Raw genomic sequence first — 25,968 nt, forward strand, 5'->3', positions numbered from 1 at the left:
GACAATAAAGGAAGGGCAAACAAACAGAGGACAAAGCAAGGACTTCAAGTGCACATACTCTAGGTATCCAAACTATAGAAAATAAAAATCCTAAACTGAAATTCCAAACGCTTTGGGGGGAAAGGGAAGTTTTTAAATAAGGCTTAAAAACTGAAATTGAGGTCTATGTGGAAGGAAACTGGTGCCCTTAGGATCACCAAATATAGTGTATCAAGACCACTTCAACACATCCTCATGCACAACCATTGTGTGACCATTGTGGTGGTCACAGTGATGATATGAAGAAAGTCCTGATGTTTTAGAGACCCCTAGTGGTTTTAGAGACTCACACAAAGATTTGTCTCAGGTAAAATGTTGCATTATCCATCCCCTTTTTGGGGAGGGCTATTATTTAAAACCTTCATATACCACCTCTTCATCCAATTCTGATTCCAAGGCAGTGCGCAACTCTCTCTCTCTCTCTGTAGCCTGCCCAAAGATTTCATTTTATATATTAACATTTTTTTTAAAAAACCCAGCAATTTCAACCATTAGACAGGCTAAGGCACAGCACTTTAAAACATCTGGGTAAATCCTGGCTCTGAAAGGATTTCAATGATGACACCAACCAAGCCTGCTTAGAGAGGGCATTCCAAAGCAGGACTATCACTGTTTGAAATCTGTAGCATAGTGACAAATTCAGAAGTGCAGGGTTGCTTCATGTTTATCACAGCCATGACCCCCCTTTTTTTGCTATGGGGTTGAGAATGAGATTGTGAATGCCTTTTCCTACAACAACATACACTCCTAGGAGCCAATGAACAGGAAAGAGGAGAGTGTTAGCTACTAAGAAGAGTCTTCTCAGTGGCTGACTCACCCCTTTTCACTTGGATTGGCTCCAATTAGCAGGAAAAAATAAGGAAGCATGTTATAAAATTCTTCTCTTTCATGCTGATTGGCTCATAGGACGCTGGAGACAGAGGGACCCTGCTGGGACCCTGCTCCCAAAATAGTAAGGGGTCTAAGACCCCCCCCCAAGACCCTGGAAAACTACACTTCTGACCACAACTCTCATAAGCCACAGCAAGCATGACCAATGGCAGTCATGGCTTCCCCCAAGGAATCCTGGGAAGTATAGCTTATGAAGGGTACTGAGAGCTGTGAGGAGACTCCCCCCTCACAGAGCTACAATCACCAGAATTCTCTGGGAAGAGGGATTGCTTGTTAAACCACTCTGTGTTTTTGTAGCTCTGTGAGGGGAATAGGGATCTCCTACCAACTCTCAGCGCCCTTCATAAACTATGCTTCCCAGGATTCTTTGGGGGAGCCATGACTGTTTAAAATGGAATAAATGTCTGGTGTGGATGTGGCCTACATTACTGCACCCCATTCATTTCAATGCAAAGGAAACACAATCCAATGTATTGGGGCAGAGCTTGGAAAAGTTACTTTTTTGAACTACAACTCCCATCAGCCCAATCCAGTGGCCATGCTGGCTGGGGCTGATGGGAGTTGTAGTTCAAAAAAGTAACTTTTCCAAGCTCTGATTGGGGGTGATGTAATCAGTGATGTGTTGTTTGCAGACTGAAAGCAACAACAAAAGCAAAAACTGATCGTATTCACTGGATTGGTTTCCATTTGGGACATGGGACAAATAAGCAAACGCCAGCAATTTCTGCTCCCATTTCCATCCGAATTCTCTGACATCCCTAGCAGGGCCAGAAGCAAATGTGGGTAGGATACTTTGAGACAAGCAAAGGTCAGCAGTTTTATCACACACCCAGAAAAAAGAAAAAAAAGGGGGAACCTCAAGATGCTAGAAAAAATATATTTTCCTCAGTAGCCCAGCGCTATTGATTGAACTGATAGCAATTTTGTGCACAGAAAGATATTATACACCAGCTATTCCCCTGATGAAGGCCTGTATATAGTGGCTGAAACGCGTTGGGCTATTGAATGAAATATATTTTTCTAGCATCTTGGGGTTCCCCCCCCTTTTCTTCTTTTTTCTGGTTTTGGATGCTATCCACTTTCATCTATTTTTTTATCACACATGCCACACAGACAACTTTTCCACTTACCCCCCCACCCCAGGCAAGGAAGAGGCATTATCACAGTTTACGATACAGACCAGTCACTCAAAAGTACTTGAGGACGGTGTGGAGCAGACCCAGTTAAAGGTGTATGGCTGGGGAGGGGACATGGATTAGGGGGTCTCAAGGGCCACATCCAGACTTTAAACCAGCACCTTCAATTGGGCCTGAGAGTCAGCAGGCAACAGCAAGCAGGAAGGGATGGTAGCTCAGTGACTGAGCACATGCTTTGCATCAGAAGATCCCAGTTTCTGTCCTCAGCATCTCCAGGTAGGTCTGGGAAGCAAGACCCCTGTCTGAAACCTTGCAGACCTGCTGCCAGTCAGTGTGGACCATACTGAGCCACATGGACCAATGAACTGGCTCAGTGTGAGGCAGCGTCTCCCATTTCTAAGCAGTGCAAAGAGGTGAGGTGACATAATTCTGAGATCAACATAAGATGGTAGATATCGTATCGGCCCACTTTGACATCGGCAAATCACTCTCAGTTTTCATAGAATCATAGAAGAGTTGGAAGGGGCCTATAAAGCCATCAAGTCCAACCCCCTGCACAATGCAGGAATCCAAATAAAAGCATTCCCGACAGATGGCTGTCCAGCTGCCTCTTGAATGCCTCCAGTGTCGAAGAGCCCAATACCTATCTAGGTAATTGGGTCCACTGTCATATGGCTCCAACAGTTAGGACGTTTTTCCTGATGTCCAGTCGAAATCTGGCTTTCTGTAACCTGAGCCCATTATTCCGTGTCCTGCACTCTGGGATGATTGAGAAGAGATCCCGGCCCTCCTCTGTGTGGCAACCTTTTATGTGCTTGAAGAGTGCTATCATATCTCCCCTCAGTCTTCTCTTCTCAGGGCTAAACATGCCCAGTTCTTTCCGTCTCTCCTCATAGGGCTTTGTTTCCAGTCCCCTGATCATCTTTGTTGCCCTCCTCTGAACCCGTTCCAGTTTGTCTGCATCCTTCTTGAAGTGCAGAGACCAGAACTGGACGCAGTATTCAAGATGAGGCCTAACCAGTGCTGAATAGAGGGGAACTAATACTTCGCACGATTTTTAAGAGCAGAGCTTTTTCCTATTGCTCCTAGGGGAAGGGGAGTTAAATTTTTCAGAGCAGTTTGTGCAGATACATGCCACTCAACCCACTCCCACCCCCAACTGGTTTGAATATAGATCCTGGCATACAGAAGGACAGGCAGTTTTAGAAAAACACAATTTCCTATGGTACAGCTATCGATCACCTGCTCCACTCCTCAACGTGCATCGTTTCTAATTTAGAATGAATCCGTGCAAGGAGAGCAGACATTTCTCTTTCTCATTACATTTCTGTTTCAAAAGGGAAAAAAAGGGATTCACCTGCAGTAGCCAACACTACCACCCGCTCTTGTTTCTTGTTTTCTTCTTTCGCGCTTGCGGCTGCAAAAGATGTTTAACAGGCTTTCTCAAATCTATACGTCACACCACAATCTATCAAAATGATGATCTAAATCCGACTTTAAAAGCAACTTGTCTGAAAACTTGTCTTGATGAGCTGGATGAGGGCAAACAAACTGAAGCTCAATCCAGACAAGACAGAGGTGCTCCTGGTCAGTCGAAGGGCAGATCAGGGAATAGGGATTCAGCCTGTGCTGGATGGGGTTACACTCCCCCTGAAGATGCAGGTTTGCAGTTTGGGTGTGCTCCTGGACTCAGCTTTAAACTTGGAGGCCCAGGTTTCTGCGGTGGCCAGGAGTGCCTTTCCTCAGTTAAGACTAGTTCGCCAACTGCCTGTTCCTGGAGACGCCTGATCTGGCTTCGGTGATACATACCTTAGTTACATCCCGTTTAGATTACTGTAACACGCTCTACGTGGGGCTGCCTTTGAAGACTCTTCGGAAACTTCAATTAGTACAATGAGCGCAGAGCTTGGAAAAGTTACTTTTTTGAACTACAACTCTCATCAGCCCCAGCCAGCGCATGCTGTTCAAAAAAGTAACTTTTCCAAGCTCTGAGAGCGGCAGCTAGGATACTAACTGGGGCTGGCTACAGGGATCATACAACTCCCTTGTTGCAAAAGCTCCACTGGCTGCCAGTTTGTTTCCGGGCACAATTCAAAGTGCTGGTTTTGACCTATAAAGCCCTACACAGCTTAGGCCCAGGCTATTTGTCAGACCGTATCTCCCTATATGAGCCTACCTGGGGCCTGAGATCTTTGGGAGAGGCCCTCCTCTCTGTCCCACCACCGTCACAAGTGCGACTGGTGGGGACGCAAGATAGGGCCTTTTCGGCGGCTGCCCCTAGGGTTTGGAACTCCCTTCCAAGGGAGGCAAGAATGGCCCCCTTTCATTGACAGGTGAAGACTTATTTATTCCAGCAGGCTTTTGGAGTAGAAGTTGTTTAAGACAGGACTTCTAGAGGTATCCCGTATTGTTTTGCTGTTTGATTACATTATTCTTAAATTGGTTTTAGGTATTTTTAGGTGATGTTTAATTGTTTTTAATGCTGTAATGAGTTTAATTCTATTTTAAATGTAGATTTTTATATGTCCAAATTATATGTACCCATTTTTAGTTGTAAGCCGCCCTGAGTTCCAGTTTTTGAAAAAGGGCGGGGAATAAATAAAGATGATAATAATAATAATAATAATAATAAATGATAAAGGGCTTCTTGGAGACTGCCTCCATCATTACAATCTCTCTGAATTGGAAACCCCGAAGAGGTACGCCTGGCGCCTACACTTCCATCTTTTCGGCGCCAGGTAAAGACCTTTTTATGCTCCCAGGCATTTTAATCTTCTTAATCTTTTTTAATCTTTTAATCTGTATTTTTAATTTTTGTAGTATTTATTTTGTTTTTGCTGTGTTTTTTGTTGTTTGTTTGTATATGTTTTTGTATTTTTATTATGATATATTGTATTTTATCTTGTTTGTTCACCGCCCTGAGAGCTATTTTGCTAAGGGCGGTATATAAATTGAAATAATAAATAAATAAATAAATAAATAAACCTTTCTGGTGCCCTTGATGGACTGGGATTTGATTCGCCAAGTCTGATTTATATTTAGTAAACAAAACCTTTTCGAACTACATCAGATTAATTTCACCTGTGGTATAAAATACTTCAACACATTTTCCAGCAGCCAAAGGCAGTTGAACCGAAGTATCAGATTTTGGACGGTGCAGGTAGGAGAGAAATCAATAAAGGGCCCCATTAGTGAAATCTTATACATATCTAGTCAGAAGAAAGTCCCCTCAGTGCAATGGAGCTTGCTCTCAGGTGAGTGAGTATAGGATTGCAGTCTGAATGTCAGCTTCGCATTTCAGCTTTTTGTGTGGTAATTTGTTTTGGCTCTGAAAGCATGCAAGCTAATATCGGATGGAGTGGGATATTCTCGTTTTGTTACCTGCTTCATGATGATGTGAAGATCCAGAACCAGCCCAAGACATTTTTGCTGTGAGAGGGGAAGGACAAAATGGCAGCTTCTCCCAATTGTTTTTAAAAGATGTGTTTTAAATTTGTATATTTGTTTTTAATATTTTTAGTTACTGTAAGCTGCCCAGAGAGCTTCAGCTATGGGGCAGTATATAAATACAATAGATAAATAAATAAATTCCAAGTACTGTTCAGGCAGCTGAAGCTTAATGCACCTCTGGCAACAGGATAGGGTCCCCTACTTCACCTGAGAGCAGCAGACTAGCGTAGGAGATGAAGGGCAGCCTGTGCATCACACAAAGGACCACCATCTCATTGCTGCTCCCTGCCTCCCAGCATATGCTGCCTGAGGCGGCCCCTCATTTTGCCAAATGGTAGGACTGGCCCTGTGAAGATTTACATATGCACTGCTACTTACCAAAGCTGGAAACAAAGAGGAGGCAAAGAAAGCCGAGAGATAGGTTAACAGCACCACACAGAGGGAACCATGGCATTTTGGAATCTGCCTTCCACTTATGGAAACTGCCTTGTGGGCGGGGGAGAGGGGGAAAGAGAGAGAGAGAAGAATGGGACTCAGTACATTTGGCAGAAACAGCTTCAGTATGTTGATCTCTTTTGGTTCTCATATATTATGACACAAATTGTGAGTTGTGTGTCCTGTGTGTATAGAGACCACTACAATATTGCACAAACCTTTGGGGCCTTTGCAAAATGTCTCTGTGACAACAGAGACACCTTGTCCCCTACAAGGTTCTTCAACCACCAGGGGTAGACATATAAGAACATATAAGTAGCCCATCTAGTCCAGCATCCTGTTCTCACAGTGGCCATCCAGAGTCCTATGGGAAGCCCAAAAGCAAGACCTGAGTGCAAGAGCACACTCCTCTCCTGCGCTTCCCAACAACCGGCGTTCAGACACAAACCTGAGGTAGATAGACCAATGCTCTGGGTTGGCATTGGTCAGTTGTTGTAGTTCCTAAGAAGAGCGTAAGAGTAGCCCTGCTGGACCAGGCCAGTAGCCCATCCAGTCCAACATCCTATTCTCACAGAGGTCAACCAGATTCCTATGGGAAGCTCACAAACAAGAGATTGATGCCTTACTTCCAACAAGATGTGGTTTGATTATCTTAGAAGCAAAGTTCTCCACCTGTTTTCATGCAGATTTTCTCCTCGCCCACACTTCTGAGTATAAACCAGAAGCTCTCTTCAAGGCAAAACCATGATGAATTGTTTCTAAGCTAAACTAAAAAGCTACACCCCCTGGCTGGGGTACTTTTGTCTCTGCAGAAGGCCAAAATGGTGTCACAAGATCACAAAGCTGGGTGAAAGTCAAATCCCAGGTTGGGCTGGCTTTGTGTCATCTGCAAAATAGCCTCCCTGTTTGGCCAAATAATTACCTGAGCCTTTGCGTTATTGCAACATTTTGGAATGGATGAAGGATAAAACAAAAACAAATGTCTTTGATGTCTATTAATATCGCATGGAAGAATGAACCCGTCTGTCAGCCCAACGGCCGTCATTAGCAGTTTGATTCAACAAGTAGTCACAGATAAAAGGAAATGTTTCTCATATGTCCAGTAATTTTCCAGCTGGGATTCAAGTATTCTGAGTAGCAATTGCATTCAAGTAGCAATGAATGGTACAGAAAGAAAAGGGAAAGGAACTTGTTGAATTAGTTGAACTTGTTGAATATATTTTTAATGGTTCAAATGGAACTGTGGGTGGCTGCAATCCATGACAAGATGCTAGTTCTCATGAAATTAATCACTGAGTCTTAAGTTCATACTCTTCATCAATCCTTATTTCCCTGGGACAGTTCCTAGTCTCAATTTTTGCCTTCAGGCCATGCCTTTTAAATATTTTGTTAGTGTGCCTTGGGATGAGCAAATATGGCAGTTTTGGTTACTCATTTTTTTCCAGTCTTAAATTCAGTTGTCCACATACGTTTTGGGTTTTTTTTAAATTTGTTTGTTTTAAAAAGTCCTCATGAAAATTCCTCATCATTTTGTTGCAAATTTCCCCTAATATACACACTATTGTATGCAATTTTGCCTAATATACACACTTTTGGAAAGCAATTTCCCCTAATATAATGCAATTCTGTATGTTATTTTCACTCATATATGCCTTTATATGCACACTTCACACTAGTTTATGCATTTGTGTACCCATGACATGCAAAGCTGATGCTCTACCATTGAGCTTTAACCCTTGCCCAGACTAATCTCTGCCTCACCCTGCTGTAGATATTTCTACACTGGCCAGCCCTTTGTATAATGGAGTAAACTATTTTTAGGTGCAGTTTTACTACACCAGTGTGGCATAGTGGTTAAGGTGTTGGACTCCAACCTGCGAGACCAGGGTTCAAATCCCCACACAGCCATGAAGCTCACTGGGTGACCTTGGGCCAGTCACTGACTCTCAGCCTCATGAAAACCCTATCCATAGGGTTGCCATAAGTCGGAATCGACTTGAAGGCAGTACATACACATATTACTGATATTATTTGCTACAGAATTGTTGCTGTTATTTAAACTCTGCAGTTTAAATTAAGTGTTATTTTGTGTAATTGTTTATCTTTTGGTTGTTAGCTGTCCTGAACATCAGATTGCAGGAAAGGTGGGATTTGTGAAAGTTGAATGAATGAGTAAATAAAAATAACTCCAAAAACACCATAATACCTTCTGATATCAAGCCATTCACTAGGCCTATCACTAATATTTTAAAACCTCTTTGCTGACCGGCAAAGTATACATATTTTAAATGATGATTTCTGAAGTCCAATGACCCCCACACTCCCTTGAACATTCAGCCTTGTTGTTGTTATGTGCCTTCAAGTCGATTACGACTTATGGCGACCCTATGAATCAGTGACCTCCAAGAGCACATTCAGCCTTACAGAAGCAATATTAAAAAACATACAATTTTGTGGTATTTCATTTTATTTTGTTAATATGTGTAGGGTTTCACTGACACACTATTATTTTGATGCTAAGTCTGAATTCAACAAAATATCTAATTTCTAACATATTTAAGGTTCGTGATGGGGATCAAACCATTAACTTTAGCAGGAATAAATCAGCTTCAGTCTAAACATATCAATTTAGTAACCTGTTTGAGCTACCCTAATCAGACCATGGCATTCAGTCGGGAGTAAGTGTTTTTTCATTGCTCTAACGCAATAGGTATCTCAGACTATCAAAAGCATTAGCCACGCTCCACTTGAGCCATTTAGCACAACAAGTGACTTATTATGGGCTCCTTTATGTGTTGCTAGTAGAATCAAACCACACATCAGGTGTTTTCCCTTTTTATCTGTAGCAACAGACAAGGAATTACTGTAAATTAATTTACAGATACCTTGCATGTAAATTTTCTTGTTGTAGTTCATTTCCAACCTGCAAAAGGCCACCCTCTCAGGTTTGAAGCCAATTCCAAAACGCTAATCAAAAGAAATATTAATAAGTAGGACAGAAATTATTTTCAAGATCAGTAATAATAGAATTTAAGAAATCCTGTAAATTTTTTAAAGAAACAACACTACCTTGCTTATCATTCTGTTTGGTCTGGTCCATTATTAGATTGTTTCTGAACTTTCAGGAAAGGGCTATATTTATTTTTGAAATTATGCAGGATTCCTCCCCCTCTCTCTCCTTCACCATATCTATGCATCTTTTAGTCTCAACTCACCTGGCTTCTGTGAATGGTGTTGATAAACTCCTGCAAGCTTAATCAGCCAAGAAGGTTATCACACTCCTTTTGATGAAAGGTAACTAGGCTGCAAATGGACAGGCTTGATAATCTTGTTTTAGAAAGAGGAGTCGTTGGAAAAAAAGAAATGTCAACTTCCATGGGATGGTGGAGTAAGTAAAAAGCACGCACGTACAAGCAGAAGCGCTTGTGCACAAACTGGAGTTAATCTCTTAGTGAGATGACATAGCAAGATGGGATGCGAAACCACATTTGGCAGTAATTACTTTCCCTGAAAAATAGAATTGAGTGGATTCTTTCTCCAACATTTAAAGAGACAGGCCCTCTTAGTGTCATCAGGGAACATCCCTTCTGACACACACAGAGAGAAGTTGATTTCAGAAAAGGGCTTTGATGCTGCCCATCCTGTAATTCTAAATAACCCATTGCAGGCTGGCACATGTGTAATTAGGGATAGGGGGAGAACTTCGATTCAGGTGGCATTTAAAGGCAAATCGACCTGATTTACACTTTCTGAAATGAGACCGAAACGGAAACACAGCCATTCTTTGAAATTCACACTTCTCTGAATTTTACAATGAAGTTCTTCAGCACAGGGACAAAATGCATGTACATTTTTCCACATGGACAACTTGAAAATTGCTAATGGCAGACCACTTAGTGATTTTTCTGTCTATTGTAACAATAGTAATGCACTGTGCGAGATGTCGTATGATTTTTTAAATTGCACTTTTGCAGACACTCTGTGGACCACCTGGATGAAGCTCATGGACCACTGGTGGTCCACGGGCCACAGTTTGGGAACCCCTGTACTTGGGTAAATATATTAGGATAAATTCACACAAAATGCTGATGAATTGTTATGAAGTGAGAACTAGAAATGTGGAGAACTGAATTTAAGAGGGGGGGATAAGAAACTGAGAGAAACTGACATTGACAGAGTCGCTCTTCCATACTTGTAAGCCACCAAACCAAGCACAGTCTGCTAGCCAGGTATTGTGTCCTGCAAGGTGCTTCATGATCCCCAACCCCACCCAAGTAAATATATGCCCAAGGACCAAACAAAAATGCTTGGTGATTTACAGGACCGGCACCAGACTGCAATGGGGTCATGCCCCCCTGTATGCACATGCACTTACAATAAGTATACCCGGTTGTGCCACCTTTTGCATTGCCAAGTCACCACATCACCATGGATGACTACTATCACCCAAGTTGGCAGGTGTGTGTGCTGATGCACTGGTGCAGTGATGCAAGAGTAGATCAGACTGGGTGTATTTAAACATGCACCAGCTGGGCGCACGTGCAAGGCTGGTGTTGCCTGGGAGACTGGAGCTCCTACTCTGCGATCTACCACTGTCTGGTAGCGATTTGCAATCACATCCCTCGATGTGATGCTGACTGGTATCACAGAGGAGTCCCACCCTCCCAGCTTCAGGGGCCCTTGTTCAGCAGCAGGGGCCTTCAGCCAGTGCCCAACCTGGTCACCTGCTGGCTCTGGGCCTGATGATTTAAAAGCCTCAGCACTGGATCATCCAATATCATTCTTCCTCCTTCAAAAGAGAGGGAGTTAAAAGAGAGGTCCCAACTTCCCCTCCCCTCTAACAGCTTTGGAGCAAGAACAATTAAAATCAGGATAACAATGCAAGGGGAACGTTTTTTAATCCCTCTATTCAGATCACAGTGCAACTGTAATTTGGGGAGGGGGGTCCCTCCAGTTGCTTTTGCGGAAAGAAAAGGCCTTTCGCAGCTCGAAACTGAACTGAAAGAGGAATATTGCAGTGGAAAAACTGATATACAAGATGGCATTCTCCCTATTAGTGAAGTGCAGGGGTGAGTGGCAGTTCTTAGGTACCCAAAATGGTACCACCCACCTGTAAACCTGCTGGGGAAACCCCAAGCTTTGCTAAAGTACAAAAAAAATCATTAGCAAAACAGCGGGGGCGGGGGGAGATATCCAAACAGCCCAGAGATGACTGAGCATGCTCAGTGGGCATGGAATGCTGGCTTTTTTTCTTTTTTTTTGGAGAGGAGAAAGAAACAGAAAACTTTGAATTGGGAAATGGAATGGAATATCCTGGTAAAGGACACGGCTGACAGGCTGGAGCCTTGAGCAGGAGCATTCCTCCTTACTGTAACATTTTGTTACAGGACCCACTATTCTCTCTATTTTTAATGGCTAAACTACACTTGATATGGGAGATCTATGTACAGAGGGCTGGCACTGGGAAGAGAGATGCTTTTCATGGTGGATTCGCCTCTGTTGGCCATCATGCATGGCTAGAGGACTGCTTTTGGCTGGATGAGTATTCGGTTGTGCAAGCTCGATTAGGACTTGGATTAGAATACTGAAGACTCATCTGTTGTTTTCTCATTGCGCACCCAATTTTGTCCAAATGAGGAGACCACTTCTCTCTTTTTTGGCCTTGTTGCTCCTGTCCCTTGAAAAAAGTAACTCAGCAGTGGGGAACCTCCGGCCCACAGGCCTAATTAAATCTGGCAGGGCCCATTCCTGGCCCGGTAAACAGGGAAGCAAACGGCAAACCACTTCCTCAACTGTACAATGGGCATAAGAGCAGAGCTCATTGCACTACCCGGAGAGTAGCTGAGGAGAAGCGGTATCATCAGAGCTGCTGTTATTTACAAAACTTTTCGTATTATGAAGCAGAATTTGCCAACCTGGCGCCTTCCAGTTGTTAGGATTAGGATTAGGGATTAGGATTGTCCTGTAAGGCCTTAGTCTAGGGCGGACTTTGCTGGCCCTGGTGGCATTGGACTACAGCTCTCATCAGCCCCAGCCAGTACGGCTAATGGTCAGTGGTGGTAGAAATTGTAGTCCAGCAACATCTGGTTGGCTACCCTTATTCTAGACTGGGGCTCAGTGAAGGTCCTGGAAGAAAAGAGTTGCTCAGATGGCTTCTTCAGCTTCTTCTTCTCTCTATTTTTTGTGTAGCCTGCAATTGATGAACAGGGGGTGGGGGGAGTAGATTCTCTAATTAAGGCAGGTTTGATGAATTGTGACTAAAAATGGCTTGTCTTGTCTGGGTGTACACCCCCCCCCAAAGTTTTGCCACCAGTGACCCCTGCTTAATATTTCATCAATTGTGCTGGAATGAAAAGGTTGGGGATAATCATGATCTATCACAAGCCTCTCTAAGGGAGGATGGGCCCCCATCCAAACCGTTTGATGTTTGGATGGGGAGATAATTTGACTTTCAGCAGGGTATACATCGTAACGGCCATTTCATTTCAGGGCTGTGCAATTTCAGCTGTGCTCGGCTGCAAAGTGATGCTCAGCTAAATCGTTGCATTGTTCTGTGCCAGCCAGCATACAAGGAGCTTTATTTGGCCAATAATACATTTTCTGTGCAAGCACAGCTCAAGTGAATTATGCAAGGCACTTTCTCAGGGCTATAGTTTAGCTTCCCTAGTTACTCGGGTCGGGAATATTGTCACTAATTACTAAGGGAAGAACGGAGAAAGAAGCCACAGAGCCTCCATCTGTAGAGGCAGTATATCTTTTGTGAACAAACATCAGAAAAACAACCTTAACTGCATCATGCCTTACCTATGAACTTCAGAGAGTTATGTGGCTGTTGGAAACAGAATGCTAGACCAAATGGGTCTTAGGTCCGATCTAACATGCTATCAAATCAAGTATGTGTGTGTGTGTGTGTGTTATGTTGCTTTTCTTGAAATAATTCAAAGCAACAAAGGTGCAGGCACCTAGAGAGGGAAGAGTTAATCCCCCCTTCCCAGCTAAAATCTCCAGGAAGACCCTCTAGCAATTAATCTTGAGAAAGTCTAAAACACTCTCCCCCAAATACCTAGGGGGAGTTATTGTGAGTTTGTGTATGTATGTCTGTGTTTCTCTCTCTCACTCACTGTATGTGGATGTATGAGTGCGTGTGTGTGTGTGTGTGCATCCGCATATGTGCACGCATGTGTGGTGCAGTAGTGTCTGTTGACCCCTGGACCTGGTGAGGCAGCCAGGCAGCAAAATGATGGCAAGGCCAAGGGACAGAAATGACTCCAGTGGGTCTGTAAATGAGAGGGAGTGTATACCCTGTGCCAGCTAATGATTTTAAGCAAGCTGTTATAGCCTTAAGTTAATCAATATATATTCAACATGTATTTGTTAGCAAAGCCTGGAGGCTTGTATTCCCCTTTCAGGCCCCAGCATCTTTGAGTATGTCAGATCACCTCATAGCCACCTGCAGTCTAATCTAGGTGTTTTAATGAGGATATGATGGCTTGCCCAGTATGATGCTGGGAATGTACCTTGTTAGTTAGAGAAATATCAAAGGAGTTTAATTAGGCATATGTTTAAGTATATGTTTATCAGTAGGCAGTTTATAGTTGGCTTGCCTAGTATGGTGTTGGAAAGCACCTTGTTAGACTTCAGAGAGTCCTGATAGGCATAGATTCAATGGATGGGTCGAAGGACGGTCAATGACACGAGTCAAGTAACGGTCAAAGAGAACTTTGCTTGTTAGTAAAGATGAAGATAAAGATGGTAGCCATATAGTTTGCCAAAAGAAGATGTCAAGGTGCTCCAAGAAAGATATTATAGTTTTTTAGCAATTAGTCTGCTTTGAAGGTGTTCTGTGAAAAGGTCAGAACTGCCAATTATATGCAACATATGTTACTTCAAAGTGTATACTCTCATCAATCATATATGTAACTGCATGTGTATGCCAATGAGATATGCCAAGATTTATGCTATATAAACCTGATCTGTGCCTGGTATGGGTGTTCAGTCTCTGACGTCCGCTACTGCAGAGTGGTGGGACTGATCCACTTTTATTGGGAATACTTGGCTGAATGCTGTAAGTTACTCAATAAATTTTAACTCTTTGTAAGCAAACCTCTTGTCTGCATCTCATCTCTGGTAATCCAAAACAACCCTGAAGGTATACAGGGAGCAGGAGAGAGGCTGGGCTATAGCTTGGGGTGGGGTGGGGTGGGGTGGGGTTCAGAAAGGTTATAAGGTGGACAATGCTCACTCTGACCTATGTGAGCATCCTCCCATGGTGTCGTGCGTGCTGTATGCATGCATGCATGCACTTTATGTGTGTGGTTTGTATGTGAGGTGCTCACACTCTCTTTTTTATTGACCACACCCACCTCTGGTATGTGGCCCCTGGAGGGTTGGACAAGAAGGAATGTGGCTCTTGGGTGAAAAAAAGGTCTCCCCCTTGGTGTTAGGCTGGGGGCAGTTAATCTCTGACCCACAGGCCAAACTTGGCCTGCATGAGATTCAAGGCAGGGATTCTTCTCAGTAGCTAACACACAGCCTTCCCTTTCATGCTGACTGGCTCCTAGGGACGTCTGTTGTGGTGGAGTGTGGCCTCGGAGGTGGCATGGAGAGCAAGGGAGACAAAAAGAGAGGGGGGGGGAATGGAGCCTGACTATAATGAAGGGACTCTGTGCTTCTGAATTTTCCCCTACACTACTGCTTGTGGGGCTTGTTGTTGTTGTTGTGTGCCTTCAAGTCAATTACAACTTATGGCGACCCTATGAATCAGTGACCTCCAAGAGCATCTGTTGTGAACCACCCTGTTCAGAGCTTGTATGTTCAGGTCTGTGGTTTCCTTTATGGAATCAATCCATCTCTTGTTTGGCCTTCCTCTTTTTCTACTCCCTTGTAGAAGTACCTTGTAGAGACACTCCTGCTTGTGGAGCAGGAGGGGGAAAAAACTTTTCAAGGCTTTGCATCTTTCAAAACACTTAAAAAAACCTTTCAAGGATGTTTGAGTATCTGAATGGAATGCTTTAAAGAGCATAGTTCATTTTCTGAGTGAAGCTGCTCACTCTTCTCTAGTCAGAATGTGTTTTAAAATGAAATTAAATCTTTCCACACGACAAGTAATTTAAATTTCTATTTGTTTATTAAGTGGTGCAGGTTGCATTTTTTTTAGACAGAACATAAATAAAAAAGGTAAGTATTATTGGCAATTATATATATATATATAAATCAACACATTAAAGTTGTTCAAATGTTGGACAGTGCTGGAATATAAATAACACATACCATTTAAAAATTACATTAAATAATATTAGAAAGAGCACTAAAGGCCACTTGTATAAAAGTTGTGTTCCCTTGTCAGCCCAAATCTGAAGGTCATCTGTTGTTGTAACATGGGGAAATTACTTGAATGAGAAAGGCACAAATACAAGTTGGGAGAACAGTAGGCTCTAAGCTAGAAAACAAAACACAATTAATCGTATAATTTGAAGACTCCGCCCCCCGCCAAAAAAAATAATTGGAATGCATTTTGGTGCAAGGTGTGTGTGTGTGTTAGAAAATGCTGCTTCTTATGAGCGTCTCTTTGGTGCACCCAATCAGCAATTGATTTTTAATAGGCATTTGTATTTTGAATTTAGCAATGTCTGATAAGACAGCAATATTGGATCTGTGGCTTCCCCGTGGCAGTCTAGATGTGCCCGTGCACACACATGCACACCAGTGCATGAAAACAAATTTTGATTGTCAGCTTGAAGAAGGGACTGTTTTATTTTTATGTATTGTTCAGCAGGGGTAGCCAAACCCCCCAGTTTGAGAGGGTGATATGGCTCCCTTGAAACAATTTGTTGTTTTTTGCTCCCCAAGACTCTGCCGAATTTGGCAACAGCAGCAAAAAAGAAAACATAATTATGCACAGCAGAGGTGGGATCCCTGACAGGAATACTAAAGTCCTCATCAAATCGATCAGTTGGCAAGAGAAGGGGGGCGAAAATCTGCCCCTCCTGAGTTGATCTCCATGGATCAGGCAAGAGATTCTCCTGATTTTTTTTTACTTCATAGAAATACAAGGCTAACTTTGGGATTCACTCTATAGACATTTGGAGGGATATGAAAACCATTTTGCCAAGTTGCCTTTGAAATGTGCCCAAACCAAGTATGTTTCTGGATCAGCTAAGGAAGAGATGGGCTCCGTGTGTATGTGTGCGTCTGCCTGTGAGAGTGCAAGAGTGTGGGTGGCCACATCCACTGCTGACATGTGCCCCCTGGGGGGTTGGACAAAGGTGAATGCCTTGGGCCAAAAAAGGTTAGTCACTCTTGTTGTACAGTGTCTCCTGGCTGTAGGTGTTTTAAAAATAAGATAAAATAACAGCGACATCAAAAAGTGTCCTTTTCCAGAGCCCTTTGCCCATGTCTAGGCTCATACAAGAGAAGGAAGCAGAGAACAGAAAGGAACATGGATCCTTTTTATTCCCACCCCCAATTTATGCCCCACCTTTCTTCTGTCATGGAACCCAAAGTGGTGTACATTTAGTTCCAAGATGGTCTCCAAGAACTGAACAGACCCAGACCTGCTAACCTTCAGCAAGGTGGTGCCATCATGGGCCTCCAGACCCATACCATGGGATGGAGAGTCCTTGGATTGGAAGCCATGCTGGAGGTTTGATTGACTAGTTCTTAGGTCTCTAGTTACCTATCCCTAGACCAGCCTTCCTCAACATGGTCCCCTCTAGATGTTTTGGACTTCATCCCCAGCCAGTTTAGCCAACAGTCATGGATAATGAGAGTTGTACTCCAACAACACTGGGACCCAAGGTTGAAGAACGCTGCCCTGGACAAAGCAATCCTAACCTCGCTAGGATGAGACTGAGGTGCCTCACCATCAGCCAGGGGATAGATCCATCCCAGAGGCCTCAGATATTTTGGAGAAAACTCTGCAGGCATAGATCCACCACTAGCAGTGGCAGATGGCGTTAGGCAGGCCCTGAAATAGGATATTCTGGAGCAGAGGCAGTCTTGGATCTGCTGGATCCAAAGCCCCTCCATTCCTCTGGGAGGATTGGACTCATTAGCTAAGCCAGCCGGAAGCCAGTGTGGGTAGTTTTCTCCCATTGTGTTCAATGGGGAGATTAAAAGGGGAGCTGTAGACAACATTCTCTGTCCACTAGTGCAACGGCTCTTGCACTAGTGGATGGGTGAATTTTAATGTTGCACAACAGAGGAACTGAATGCAACAGTTGCATGAGTGGAAACTCATATTGCAACAGATGGTACAATCTGTTGTGCAACAAAGTTACCAGGACCATGCTTCTGCATTCTCTTGTGCAACAACGGTCCGCTGGCATAAGTCATTTTGCCAGGGAAACAGATATACCATCAAGTGACTTTACCTTAGTGTTATATCGGATACAACCGAAGAACCCCTGAGGCTAAAAGGAAACAAATTGCCCCCCCTACCTCCAGCAGGGCTTTGAAAATGGCAGATTTCCTTGGAGGTAAGTCCCAGTGAGCTCTATGAAGTTTACTGTGTGCATAGAATTACACCCTTACTTGCAAGAACATGTCACTTATAATGCATTGTATAGCCCGAGAAGTACACTTAAGTGCACAGCCCAATCCTAAACATGTTTACTCAGAAGTAAGTCCTATTACCTTTGATGAGAATTACTCCCATCCCTTATAAGCCTGTATAGGCTGGCAGCTTTAGATCCCCATCCTATGGGTAATTTTACCTACAACACAAATGCTTTGGTCCTGCTGTAACACACATTTTAAAATGTTCCTTTGAGATCAGTGCCAGAGACATCCCTGAATTTTGCCTAAAAGGGAATCTGAGGCTAATTTGGAGGTTCGTTCTCAGGTTAAAAAAAAAATCTACAGACATTTGGAGGGATGTTAAAATACTGTTGCCAAGTTGCCTTTGAAATTTGCCCAAACCAAATATGTGTATCTAAGAATACACATACATGTACACACACACAATTATAATATAAATAATTATAATGGGTTGGATCCCAATTATGTTATTTGAGCTTAGGTCACATGGAAATCAATGGGACAAGATTAAGGATGTAAGAGGACATCGATTTCTGTTCTGACCCATGATCGTCACATGCATCACTGTTTCCATTCCACTGCAGTTTGGCTTCTGACAGAAACCACGGTCTTCATCTCACTGTCCACTGTGACAAAATTTTACACAATTAATTACACTGTCATTATGTTATTCCGCACCATTCATTTCAGTGCAAAGGAAATGCAATGCAAATGGGAGAAAGTCATCTATTACATATTGTTTGCAGTTTGAAAAGAACAGTTGGAAACACTCATCGTATTCACAGGATTTTTTTTCCATCCTGCCCATGGGATGAATAAGCAAACATCGGCAATTTCTGCCCCCATTTCCATTCCTACATAATTCTCCAATATTCCTAGACACAACTTGACTTAAATCCCATTGGGTGGCATTCAGTGCTAGTCCTACTCAGAGCAGATACCTTGAAGTTAATAGATATGATTAACTTATGTTCATTACTTTCAAGGGATCGGCTGAATATGACTTAGCTAAATACAACCCATTGATTTAAGTTCAGCTAACTTTGCTGGATCCAACCCATTATATATAATATAATATCCCTGCATATAGGTGTGCATATGTATCCATGACATTATTTTCTATTTCTCCCCCTGCGTAGAGGAGTATTCAATCATACACTACTCCATCTACTATTATAGTCCAGTAACTGTTTCATATGGTGATGAATGGTTGTTGTCTGTAGATTAGGGATGGGGGTCGTTCGACTACCTCTCCCATAAGCTTTAGCCAACAAGGTCAAGGCTCAGGGATGATGGGCGTTCAGTCCCACAATATCTAGAGGGCCAAAGGAGGCCTCAGGTTTCCTCTTTTATGTCCATGTGGAGCAACTGCGGGTATGTTAAACATGCATTTATTACATTCACATATAAAACATGGATGGGGTGGGGTCCCTCCTCTTAACCCAAAATGGACCACACCAGAGATGGGAGTGAACCCTGCATCCTGTCCCCGCCATACTTTGTTGTGCTCCATAGCTTTTAAAGGTTCCCTCACTTCCTGGTTTCAGTACTGAAAGTGAGCTGGTCAGGGAGAAAATAGCTGAAAGCTTTAGGGTGGTGTGAGAGAAGGCAAGGACCAGGTGGTTACTTATGCATCACTCCCCAAAAGATATGAAAAAAGTAAACACATCTCCAAAACAAGAGGACACAGATTTGCATTAAAATATGCAGATGCTAATTAATATGTATAGATGCAAATTTAAATAGATATACATTTCACAAGACTGCAGGACAAGATGGTGACCAGGTGGCCTGTGAGTCTGCTCTGTTGTCCGGAGGTGCTATTGATGGGCACCTTCAAGGCCCTGTTACTCTCCTTCTTATGTACTTTATCTTTAAACCAGACTAGGACTGGGCAGCCCATCAATTAGAGGGCACCTTCAAATAGATCCAGTATGGTGTGGTGGTTAGAGTGTCAGACTGGGACCTGGGAGACCAGGGTTCAAGTCCCTGCTCAGCCCTGAAGCTCACTGGGTGACCTTGGGCCAGTCACTGTCTCCCAGCCTAACCAACTACACAGGGTTGTTGCAAGGATAAAATTGGCAGGGGGAGAACCTTGTCTGTATGCCACTTGAGCTCCTTGGAAGAATGGTGTGATATAAATGTAATAAATGAATAAATAGAACACTGACATGGCCACTCTAGGCAGTGAAGAGTTTTGGTCCTTCCTCCTATGTGCTCCAGTGTGGTGTAGTGGTTAGGACCTAGGAGACTTGGGTTCAAATTCCCACTCAGCCATGAAGCTCACTGGCTGGCCTTGGCTCAGTCGCTGACTCTCGGCCTAATCTACCTCACAGGGTTGTTGTGAGGATACAGTGGGGAAAGGAGAACCATGTATGACACCTTTATGGTTCTTGGAGGAAAGGTGGGGTATAAATGTAATAAATAAAAGAAATTAATGTGTGTATGGGTAAGCACACATGTAACATAAACATAGTTGGTCTGCATACCTTGTTTTCCCTTATTGAGACTTGGGTTGTCTTCAGTTATGCTGAGACAGACAGACAAGGCTCTGCTTAGTAGCACTCTTGGCCTATCTAGTTCTCTGTTATCCACCCTGACTGGTAGGAACTCTCCAAAGGGCTCTTCTGACATTTCCTTTGCAGTTTGGGAGCTGGTTCAGGACAGCTCTGTCTCATGATGTAATGCCAGAAGGAACCATCAGGACCGGCTCCAGGCCTGAGCAGCTCTGAGCAAAGTGGTGTCTAGCAGACCCTCTCCCACATCACTGGGCTCATAGCTCAGTGGTAGAGCATCTGCTTTGCATGCAATAGGTCCCAGGTTCAATCCCTAGCACCTCCCTGGAAAAGCACCTGCCAGTCAGTGTAGACAGTACTGAGCTAGATGGACCAACAATCTGACTCAGAATAAGGCAGCTTCCTCTGTTCTATGTGTGGGAAACCTCTGGCCCTCCGGATGTTGCTGAACTACAACTCCCATCATTCTCAAGCAAGCATGGCCAATGGCCAGGGATGATGAGAGTTGCAGTTCAGCAACATCCAGAGGGCCAAAAGTTCCCCAAACCTGCTCTATTCTTTAAAGCCCTATAGATTCTTTTGGACTAACCTGCCACTGGCAAGGGCACTCAAATGTTGGCTAGGAGTCACCATTTTAATTTCCCATGATACTCCCGAGTGGCTGATGTAATGTCACTCCAGGTAACTGGGAAATTAAAATAGCAGCTTGCAGTCCCAGCTACCTGCATTAGAGGTTTTGAGGGTGGTGTCAGTGCTGGTAGGCCCAGAGGCTGATGCCATCTTTAGCAATCCTGTTGGTAGAGTCCATGGTAGACACCTTCCCATGCCAGTGTTGCTTCTTCTGGAAGTAGAAACTGACATTACCGTTGCAACATGGGAAGGAGCACTGTTGGCAGAAGAGCTCCTGTGCCGCAAAAAGGAACATCAGATGGAGCCTTAAGATCTTGGGCACATTTTGTTCCCAGCCTTTTCCTTTAATTACAGAACCTGGAACATAGTAAGCCTGGAACATAGTAAGCCTCTCCCAAAGCTTTTTGTAAATGAATACAAGCGTTCAAAAGTTTATTTGAACAATGCACTCTGATGTCTGACCCACTTCCTTTCCTTATTACCTCTGCTTTCTGTTCTGTCCCATCTTTCCTTTTCTTTTAGGCTTATTATATCTGAATCGTGTTTGCATTTGTATTCAGCCCCCTCCCCCTATATTGACTATTTTCATTGTAGTTATTAATTTTAATACTAATAGGTGTTTGTAGGTAAGAGAGGGATGCAGCGTGAGGTTTTTATGATTATTATTAATCTTGGAATAATGCAAAAGTCAATTCAAATTTTAAATAATTCAAAATACCTTGGCTGTGCTTTCCTGATCTACAGTCTCTCTGCACATGCAGCCTCTTTTTAAAGCCAGGATGACCAACTCACAGTCTGTGGCCACATCAGGTTCTAAGCCAAAGACGGGAAAGCTGTGGCCCTTTAGATGCCCTTTAGACTCCAACTTGCATCAGCCTCAGCCAGCATGCCAATGGCCAGGAATGATGGGAGACAAAGATCCAGCAACATCTAGAGGGACACACATTCTCCATCCCTGCTCTAAAGCAATTCTATCTGTCTCTCTACAGCCCCAGTTAAAAGATTTAAAAAACCTTTTTTAAAAAAATAAGTTTTAAAAATATTAAAATTAAGTTTGATTTTCAATGTGAAGGTTGCTAGGGGAGAGGGGTGAAAGGCACCACACACAAAATGTACTTTCCACACGCTGAAATATTATTGCAGCTGTTCACAGCCATTAGTTCCCTGCCCTTCTGCCGCTTCAGTGCCATTTTCCTTTACTTGAAAGGGCTTCTTTACTGTGTGGTTCCAGACAACCAGCGATTACACAGTGAACATGATGATGCCACTGTTTCATGCAGTCAATCAGATTTGGCTACATGGTGATGTCACTAGGGGGCAAATGAAGCCCTTCCAACACCTTCACTCTGAACAGCCAAGAAACTGTGAGAGCATCCCCATTGGCCAGACAGTCAAACAGACACCCTCTTTGTTGCTACCCATCACTAGCAGTTTCACTGCCGGCCAGCTACTATACAGGAGGACTTTCACCAGGCCCAGTTCTCGTTGCACATAGCTATGCATATGCATCATCAACCTGCCCCAACTACACACAGCTGGATTAGGGCAAGGGAGAACTGGCAATCTCCTCCCTTCACACTCTCACCTCTTTGCAAACCATTCCACTCTTTTAGCAAGTGGATACAAAGAAGTGTTGAAGAGAAGGAGGTATATTTTGTGATGTGCAAACCTTTTCACAGCCTTCTCTCCTCCCATCCTCCATTTAGGGACCCCCTTATTTGAATACATTAATTTTATACATTGAGCCACCCATGAGAAGGTCTGTTTGAACAGTGAAATACATTTCCACTCCTTTACGTAGAGAACACAGGTTGACCTTTCCTGTTCTAAAACAATCCCCATCCTCCGTGAAATGATACAGAGTTAATGCTGCTCTTGCAGCTGTACCTGGTTTCCAAAGTGGCAGTGCAGTTTAGCTGATGGGCTGCCTTATTTGCAAAGCGTAGCTTGTTTTTGTTTTTTAAAGCCTGACTGCACTTGCTTAGCTGCTTCATCGCTGAAGCCATTTCCACGAGGAGACAGCTATTCACCTGAAGCAATTCAACATGGCTTCTTTGCAATGGGCAGAACAGTGGACCTGCTACAGTGATTTATTATGTTGTTCTTTAAGTCACCATGGACAGAAAACAGATTGAATCCACCCACGACTCCTGGATAAAAATAGGGTAATAAACTGGCCAAGCTTAGCAGAATACATAAGGCAAATATAACTGCAACCACATGAGGACGACCATAGACCTGGTGGTGCATAAATCAGCTTTTCTGTTTGTCTGCATTAGGGAGAATGTCCTTTTGATTTGAAAATGATTCTCTTTTGCATCCTGTACCACATCAAACATTCGCAAGTGATGTTCTCAGTACCGCTTATGAAGTCAATCTTAGGCTTGTATAGAAATGTCATATATTTCACACACAATTATGTGACCAGATGGAAATTGACCCACGGAGACATACACGGTTTCTGAAGCTTGCTAGCTGCTTTCACAATGGAAACAGTTGTCTGATTTTGGTACCCCATTTTCTTGACAATCAGTTACACATGGCTATTCATTAACCGCTTTACCATTTCCACTCTTTTGTAGCGTGTCAGAGCTTGGAAAAGTTACTTTTTTGAACTACAGCTCCCATCAGCCTAATCCAGTGGCCATGTTGCCTAGGGCTGATGGGAGTTGTAGTTCAAAAAAGTAACTTTTCCCAGCTCTGGAAATGTTGTCCCTCCCACATTCAAGAAGAGAGCCAGGAGCTTCTCTACAGCCAAGATTGGTGGTTGGGTGGGAGGGAGGGAGGTTGTGACATGCACTGTTAAATCCACTGCAGGGAAGAACAAGTCAGGAAATTAATGACATTTCTAGGCGTTATCATTTGGTTTGAAAATGGCTGTTTCCTGTGTTATGATGACACACTGACCATACATTCAGCAAACATGCCACCTATCTTTGCATCACTTGTGAAAGGCATCACCAATCTGCTGAGTCTGGACAGTACTTATGATGACAGTAGCATATTATAATCAGTAACTCCCAGAACTCTTGATATGACCAAACCTCACAAAATGCTATAAAGAATAGTTTCAGCTGCTGAGGTCCATGGGAGAATTTTTTCCAAAGACTACCGGTGGGAAAAACATCACACCTACAGCCAGTTGTCCTGCTATAAATGCTGCAAGGGAGGCTGCCTGTTGACCATCAATACGCAGATTACCCTGTGATTTAGGCCTGCTTCAGACTTTTACTGGGCTGGAGATGCAATCTATGTAGCAGAGGGGTGGACATATGCCTGTCTGTCACCCACTTAAAATAAGAAGCAATATAAGTACCATAGCAGCAGAGCAAATGTTTTGCATGCATAAAGTCCGAAGTCCAATCCTGGACATTTCCAGTTAAAAGGATCAGGTAGCAGGTGATACGAGAGATGTCTACCAGAGATCCTAAAGTGCTATAGCCAGTTAAAGTAAGCAATGCTGGTCAGAAAAGACCTGGTATTAGGAAGTTTCCTATGTTCCTAAAGGTGCTCCACGGGAAAACCTGTTATGTGTAATGACTTCAATTTGCATGTTTTCTCCCCTTAAAATGAGTCCGACACATGAATGGGCCTCTGCAAAGAATGCCCACTTCACATGCTACATTGTGGGGTATATCTCCACATTGTACTACATGAATTGCATCACTGGCTCAGTAGGTGTCTGAACTGAACCTTACTCCTCTGCAATCGGATACATGAGCAGCAATGAAAGAGGAAAGAAAATTAACACCAGTGCCATTCTCTTTTTACCAGTGGTCATGTGAATGAGCCCCATAATGTTCACAGGTAATAAAGAGGAAAACGTGCATTGAATTTCCACTGAGTTCAAAGTGCTTTAGAGATATGCAAAAATCGAGCCTCCCACAGTCCCCCATGGCCATGATGAGGTATAATTAGCCCCATTTTACAGATGGGTTATCTGAGGCACTGGGCAGTTGGGTCATTCATTGATGCACATTGGGAGAGAGAAAAAGGGGGTCCTCGAGATACCTGGGCAACACACTGGTGTAAAATTTCAGTGCCACTGAAATAGGACACAAATGTTTGCTGGTCTCTGAAGGATCAGGATACAACCTTTGCTGTGTCCAGGTGGGGTGCCAGCTTTTGTGATACTGAGAACAGTGGGAAGACAGGGCTTACTGCAGTTGGCTACTAAGCCATGTTTCATGGAAGCCATCTTTCAGAAGGATTTTACAGTAGAGCCTCTAGGAGAAAAATCCTAAAAAATTTCCAAAATAATGGAAATGTCAGGGCACATTCTTAGCCACGGATTATACATGATGAAGACAGTGGGTGCTCTAAAATCCCATCGAAATCAACAGAACCTAAGCACACAGTTTTGTGCTCAACTACCATACAGCTCAATGAGATTCAGAGTTGATCCACACTTTATGGAGGAAGGCCCAACTGCTGTCCTTAGAGTAGTGTTCCCTTCAAGGAACATGTCAAGAATGAAGGGTGATGCATATCTCTAAACACAGAGCAGGCACATGATAGGGAGCCACAGTAAAATGTGGCAACCCAGTGCATGTCCATGGTGTGCCCATCCTAATGACGTAGATCAAATTTCCTCTTCATACTTGGCATGTTCCCTACAGAGTCAACAAGTGTATAAATGCAGCAAACATGTCTGTCGCCATAAAGTGTGAAATGTGACTTGGTTGCCTAAAAACCCTGTTTAAATCGATGGAAATAATCAGACCCACCCTGAGTTCAATGGGATCGATGCTCAAAAGGCAACAGCAGCACTGCCACAATAGAGAGAATGATAGGGCACATAGAAGCTTCATTGAAAATCAGTGGAACTTCAGTGTACACAAAAGCACTTAACCTCTTGGGAATTTAAGAATGGCTTTATACACATGCAATGTCAATTATCAGAAGGGGCATGAGGAACATAAAGAAAAAGATAATATAAATGGAAATTTGGATGAGTAGAATGTATAGACGGCATTACGGTGATGTCGGCAAGAACAAAATGGAAAATCAGATTGTGGCAGTGGGTGGGATATTCCACAGACATACAAACATATGTATATATTTTGCAAAAGGCTTTGCTCTGGAACCTAGTGTTTGATTTTGCTTTGCTTACAAAAATGTAGCATGTGCCACTTCTACAGTTTCTTTTTGTGTCTGGTGTTGACCCAACCCCTTGGTATACTGAAGAACATCCATTTTTAAATCGCAGAAATTATCTGTACCGTTTATAGTGTAAAGTCATGCAAAACCATGCTCAAAACTAAACCACTTAGTTTTGGCAGCATGAACGAAACTGCATTAAGTCGACCGTATGAAATGGTGCGGAATGACTA

General features: G+C 43.2%; 1 protein-coding gene across 13 annotated transcripts in view; it reads right to left on the bottom strand.

Annotated features, from left to right (window-relative positions):
• HHLA1 (HHLA1 neighbor of OC90) overlaps positions 1-9,447 on the bottom strand; it is a 48,684-nt gene extending 39,237 nt beyond the window's left edge. For 8 of the 13 annotated variants that reach the window (XR_009760400.1, XR_009760402.1, XR_009760401.1 and 5 more), the window contains exons 1-3: positions 9,167-9,447; positions 5,895-6,002; positions 3,424-3,483 (exon numbers count right to left, since the gene is read on the bottom strand). Coding sequence is in view for 8 of the 13 variants with exons in the window: in XM_061607489.1 (XP_061463473.1) it covers positions 3,424-3,483; positions 5,895-5,970 (136 nt within the window). In the remaining 5 variants the exon portion in view is untranslated. The remainder of the gene's footprint in view (positions 1-3,423; positions 3,484-5,894; positions 6,003-9,166) is intronic. The other 5 variants (XM_061607504.1, XM_061607495.1, XM_061607493.1 and 2 more) reach the window with 4 other exon arrangements.
• Between the last annotated feature and the right edge of the window lie 16,521 nt (positions 9,448-25,968).

This window comes from Rhineura floridana, chromosome 1, assembly GCF_030035675.1.
Source record: "Rhineura floridana isolate rRhiFlo1 chromosome 1, rRhiFlo1.hap2, whole genome shotgun sequence".
In the NCBI taxonomy this organism is placed as follows: Eukaryota; Metazoa; Chordata; class Lepidosauria; order Squamata; family Rhineuridae; genus Rhineura; species Rhineura floridana.